Below are 6,816 nucleotides of genomic sequence, written 5' to 3'. Positions count from 1 at the left end.
TCTGAACACAAATTTAATAACCATAATTATAAAACAAACGGATTTCACATATAGATGTATCTCATATCAATATGTGGAAAACTCCAATATAGGAGCATTATATACATAGAGGAATGAATATAAACAGGCAAAGGCAAAAATGACGGAACCACTTGGGGTAAGCCATTCCCCCCTTCTTTTCTCAACATAAGTAATCTAATGAATTTCGTATATAATATATTTTTATATAGGTAATATAAAGTAAAATTGAATGGAAGATTATAATTATATAAGAATACATACCCTTTACTAACTGTATTTGTAGAGGTCACATTTGGACGAATTACCCTCAAATACAGAGTACTATAAAAAGTACGAGGAAGGTATGACTAGCTGTGGGGATGAATCATGGCCCAAACAAATAAGGAATAAATTGAATGGAGATGCGAGTACTAATCAGTATACGGAACGAATTATAAAAGCACTGTGTTACATATTTAAAAAGAAAGAGAAAGATGCATCGGAGAATAAATATTGTGACCTCTTCTATTTCTGGGTTAGAGGTATTTTACCGAAAAATTTGGATAATTCATCATTTAATAAAGCTATGGACCTCATTAAAGATGCAGTGAATGATGGTACAAGCGATCATAAGTGTACCTTCCCGGACACTCATATTGAGAACAAGTTATTCTGGGCGTGGAAGGATGTAAATGATTATAAAAAGGACGAGGGCACTATAAAACAACAAGTAGGGAATGGTATGGCGTCCTGTACTTGGGACTATTACAATCACCTAGAGAAAGCACTTTCTGCATATAGAACTGTACGTGCGGAATGTAGGGAAGAAAGTAACTATGGATGGTGTAAAAAATTTAAGGAGCTGAATCCGGATTGCACATATAAGAATGACCAGGGACATGAATTATGGAAGGAATTTAGGAGGCTTAATCAAGAATGTACGTTTGATGGTGGCACCGAATCAAAGTGTAAGGTGGTAATTATACCGACGTGTACACTCACCAGTAATTATACTCCGCAGTCTCATGAACTGATCAGCAAAAATGAATCCCTCTCTCAGATCACCAATAACATTCCTTCTTATACCTTCCTTGGAATAGCAACTCCGTTAATCACCTTCTTTTTTTACAAGGTAAGAATGATTACAATCATTACAATGTATAACCATATACATATATATATACATACCTATATATATATATATATATAGACATATATACATATATATATAAATATGTACATACATATATATAGGTATGTATATATATATGTATACATGTATATATATGTATACATGTATATATATGTATATATGGTATATATATATATATGTATATGTAATTTTACCTTCTCCTTATTTCTTTTTTATTTAGTATATTTCCTTATTAGTCCCACAAGGACATAAATCTCCGAAAGGAAGGGGTAGAAGAGGAAAAAGAAGTTTTGTTAAACGTGAATTTGACGATGACGACACATTCACAGAAGACGACACATCAACAACAACAGATTCCACAATAGCAGACTCCTCAACAGAAGATTCAACAGACCATTCTATAGATGAATCTACTATGTATGATAGGTCACCACCACGAGGATCTGGGAAAAGGAGAATGAAGAATGATCTCCCTGAACGAGGCCGTCGTAATATTAGTTATGGAAGTATGTAAATACGTTCCCCTTCCCTTCCTAACAATTATGGAGGAAGGCCTGCGTCGGATATTCCCCTTCCACCCCCGCAACTTTCCCTTCTTTTTTCTTAGTATAACTATGGAAAATTAAGTAATAATAAGAACAATGATCACAACGTGTTATTCCCTGTACATGAACATACAATTATCATTGTTCAAATGATGTATTCTACGCACATAGAGGGGGAGAATGTTATTGTTTCCTTCCTTCATTACATGGGTAAAGTGTCCACTTTAGTTATTGACCATTTGGACGATGTCCATTGGAAGGGGAGGAGGGATGCAACGTAACTCCTTATACATATATATATGAACTGCACATATGCATGTAAATGACAACTGTATACTACATATATATATGTGCATTAAAAAAAAATTAGGAGTAATATTTTTTTTTTTTTTTTTTTTTGGGGTGGAGGGGGGGGCATATTAATATAAAAAAAAACTTTTAAATCAATTCGTACCTATTGAATGTAATATTGAATGCACATACGTGAATAGTAAATTATGTGAATAGTGTATAAATATATAATTGAATAGTGTAAATATATATGTGAATAAATTCATATACACATTGATGGAGGGATGGCAGGAGGAAGGAAGAATGTATGCTCTCTATGCACACGCATATATGAACAGCGTACTACACATATATGTACTATATTATATATGCTGAAAAGATGTTTTATTAATTCCCTTTAGCATTAAAATAAACACATTAATTAATAAATGTATCATGATATTTTTGTTCAAAGGGAGGAAATATTATGTTCTCATGTAAGTAATAACTTTGTGAGGCAAACAATTGTATAGTGTTCCAAATAATCGCATAAGGTTAAATGACATGGAATGTAGGGGGTGTATAAGGAGTATGCACTTCTCTTCCTTCCTTATTCTATTACTTCACCACATCTGTTTTACTTCTGCATGAACTATATGCATGAGTATTTAATATATATGTACATAGTATACTACTGTGTTACTTTGAAAATTGAACAGTGTGTACTAATTAAGGGAGGTGAAAAATTCCATGTACTTACAATCATAAAAGAAGCAAAAATTTTCATATACATTTCCATCTTATGCTGAATGTATAAATAAAGGAAAAATTTCAATATATAAATTCTATTACATGTACACAAAAATATACATAAAGAACGACGACCACCACCAGCCTTTTTAGTAATAATAATAAAACATACTTGAAGTGCGTAAATATATTCTAGAATATTGTTTTCTTTTTTTTTTTTTTCTTTGAAAAGGGGAAGAGAGTGTTGTTAAGCCTTAATATGTGCACAACAGCAATAACCAAAGTGCACATGTGAATAGTATCGTTCGTGCTACAAAGAAATCACCTATTAGTTAAATAGTAAAATATATATAAAAAAAAATTATATGGAGAAGTTTAATTTTTCCTTCTGTAATTGTTTTCTTCCTATTCCTGTACTATTATTGCTGTACTAATTGATCTTCATATATTTACGCCTTAATTATTCATATAATAATTAAATACACACTTGTGTGTTATTATTGCTTGGGAAAGTAGAAAATATATATTATTATTGAAAAACATAAAAATTTAATACATTTATCATTCACCATAGCAACAATTATCACCATAGAACAAGCATAAAATTTTTCCTATACACTTCCATATACACAATGACCCTTATTCCAAATACATAGGAGAAGGAACAACACAGCACAACACAAAAAACATTTTAAACTCCGTTTATTACACATATATATATAGATGTACATCTCAACATAACACAACACACAAATTTTTTAACACAACCTTCCTTCCACCTACCACCCTAACACAACCTTTAACACAACAACTCGTAACATATAAAATTCACATTCCACATACGGAGAGGTTTATGCGAATAATACGATAACCGGCTTCTTTTTTAAAAGAAGAAGTTTATATTATACATATACAATAAGAAATATATATATATGTGTATACATACAGAAAAGTGTATATTAAAAAAAAGAGATGGCAGATGCGGTAAGGAACAACATTGAAGGAAAGAGGAGAAACGAGGAAGTGGGGAAGGGGAAGTTCCCCTTCCCTTCCTTCCTCCCTCCTTTTCTTTTCTTTACAACATGAACAAAAGTACATAGAAGAGGAGCACATATACATACATATTATATAAATTACATTTGTAGGAATTGCATCCGAACAATTTACGTTCCAAAAAAGAGTTCTATGATAAATTCGATGCGGCGGATGGGAGTGGATGTACTAACGCTGGTGCCAATCCCCAAGACTTAGAGACTAAATTACAGACCGACTTTTCAGGATGTCAGAAAATTATTACAGACGCGGAGAAAATCGCAAAGGCTTATTGTTACGCATCTACACAGAATGAGAAATCAATCTACGAAAATAAAGAACCTTGCCGCTTGTTTTATTATTGGTTAGGAGATCAATATGGGAAGGATTTAAAGAATAATCATACATTTTCAAAGCTTCCGATTGCAATTCACGAAACGCTGAAAGGAGATGAATATTTAAGAAAATGTAGAATTAAATACAACGATGTCGACGAAACACTTCTCCCCCAAATGAAAACAGTATTCGACTACTACTATGACTATAAGGATGTAAAGGATAACATACTGAATATCAAGGACGGACGTGAAGGGGAGTGGTCAAGATACCTAAACAAAGTTTCCGCAGCATGTAAGGCTGTAAGGGACTACTGCACCCAAGGACAAAATAAGAGTGGTGATTATTGTACCGAATTTAACAATAAATACGATGTACATTGTAATACAGCTACACTGTCAAAAGAAAAATGTGAATTGCAAACCCAACACACGAAGGAAAAAGAAGCAGCATCCCTGGCAGCAGACCAAGCCGTAACTAAAGCCACCACCACTTCTTCCATCTCTTCTATCTTTGGCACTTTAGCAACCCTAGGTGCCCCTTTTTTATTATACAAAGTAAGTATCCAAAATTTTCAAATTTTAAAAAATAAAAAATAAAAAAATTGAAATGATTTACACAATATTATTAATATCCTTCCTTCCTTAGACCCACTCCTTCCTTGGATCCTCCTTTCTTTCCTTAGACCCACTCCTTCCTTCCCTCCTTAGATCACCCTTTCTTTCCTTCATCCTCCTCCTTAGAACCTTCCTTTCCTTTCTTCCTCTTTAGACCCTTCCTTTCCTTCCTTCCTCCTTACACCCTTCTTTCCTTCCTTCCTCGTTAGACCGTTCCTTCCTCCTCCTTACACCGTTCCTTCCTTCCATAGACCCCTGACATAACCCTCCTTCCACCTTCCACCCTACCATCTAACAACCCAACTAAAAACCGACCTACCACCTAACAACCCACCTAACAACCTTCCCTTCCACAGTACCACCCCTAACAACCTTCATTCTAACAACCCTACACCGTTCATCCCAACACCCCCAAAACTCTTCATTCCAACACACCTAACCCTTTCATTCTAACACCCCTAGCAACCTTCCTTACACTCACCTACCACCCTACCACTTAACAACCCACCTACCATTCTACCACCCGAACAACCCACCTACCACCCACCACCCTAACAACCTTCCTTCCCTTCCTTCCCCTTAGTATAAACCATGGTCTTCTTGGTTTGGTAACCACTCAAGTGGAAAAAGAAAGAGAAGGTCAGCCGGACGTGACATTGACGATTTAACAGAAACTTCAACAATAGGTCCAACAACAGAGGATGATTCAACAGTATATGGTGTACAGTCTCGAAGGGGAAGAACAGGAACAAGAACCAATGATAGTACAAATAGTCATCGCAATGTAGGTCGCCAAAATATTGGTTACCAGAACATGTAAGACCTGTAAAGGAATGTTTGCCGTCGAAAGAACATAAATAACAGCGCACACAGAATGCATACAATGTAAGAAGCAAAAATGACCATTCTTCCTTTCTTTCCTTCATTCCTTCTTTTTTCCTCCATTCCTTTTCTTTCCTTCCTTTTTTCTTTTTTTTTTTTATTCCTTTTCTTCATATTTCTTTCCCTTTTTTCCTTCCTTCCATATGTTTGTTTGAATAAGCACCGAAGGGAAAAACGTACTCCCAACGCGGATGCGGAAAGAGGTCCTGACATTTTTGAAGAAATATTCTTGTATTTCAAAAAAACGAAAAAAAAATTATTAAGTTAAAAAATTTTATAACAGAATGAATAAGCATTTTTTTTAATTTGCAACAAAAAAAAATTTTACCAAAACAAATCAAAATAAAGTACAGAAGAACTTTCTCCTGGCTCATATTAATTACACAATGAACATATAAACAATTTTATACAAAAAAAAAAAAAAAAAAGAAAAGAAAAATATATTTCCTAGACCCTAAAACCCGGAATCTGAACTTGGAACACGTTCCTTAGGAACATCTTCCTTAGGAACGTCTTCCCTAGGAACAAAGTCTTCCTCCCTAAACCCGGATTCTGAACTTGGAACACTTTCCTTAGGGGCCTTTTCTTGTTTTATAAATTTGGGTCCCATAAATTCTTGAACCAAAATTCCAAAAAAGTCCTCTTTCAACGAATGCAGGTCCCCTTTTTGACATTCTTCTAAGACTTCTAAATGGATATCAATAATCATGCGGCGACGTACACCACCACGGCGACCAGGAATCCGTTTTTTCATCCTTTTTATAGCCGTAGAACGAGGTTTGCGTTCCTTCACAATGTAATATGCACGTGGAACAGGTTGGTCCACATGGTCAACAATCTGCTGTTCTAAGGATGGTGGACCACGTCCTTGATGAGCTCTTCTGTAACGTTTTCTTGTTTTACGAAGCATTCCAAAGTACTGAACAAAAAAAAAAAAAAGGGGAGAAAATTTTTTATTTAATAGGGATGCGACACGTTGTTCATGCAACAGTAATTACTACTTCAATCCCTAATATGCGACATCCTATACAAACACCCTTAAAAGCGAAATCCTACACATACACCCCTAAAATGCGAAATCCTACACATACACCCCAAAAATGCGAAATCCTACACATACACCCCAAAAATGCGAAATCCTACACATACACCCCAAAAATGCGAAATCCTACACATACACCCCAAAAATGCGAAATCCTACACATACACCCCAAAAATGCGAAATCCTACA

At 34.8% G+C, this 6,816-nt stretch overlaps 1 protein-coding gene across 1 annotated transcript; it reads right to left on the bottom strand.

Moving 5' to 3' along the window:
• Positions 1–6,039: 6,039 nt before the first annotated feature.
• Positions 6,040–6,294, bottom strand: PCOAH_00019410 (SICA antigen; the record flags this gene model as incomplete). Its single annotated transcript, XM_020058750.1, has 1 exon — positions 6,040–6,294. The coding sequence occupies one exon, from the start codon at positions 6,292–6,294 to the stop codon at positions 6,040–6,042; it is 255 nt and encodes an 84-aa protein (XP_019914497.1).
• Positions 6,295–6,816: the final 522 nt, after the last annotated feature.

Source organism: Plasmodium coatneyi, chromosome 8, assembly GCF_001680005.1.
Source record: "Plasmodium coatneyi strain Hackeri chromosome 8, complete sequence".
Classification (NCBI taxonomy): Eukaryota; Apicomplexa; class Aconoidasida; order Haemosporida; family Plasmodiidae; genus Plasmodium; species Plasmodium coatneyi.
This window is presented reverse-complemented; position numbering and strand designations above follow the sequence as displayed.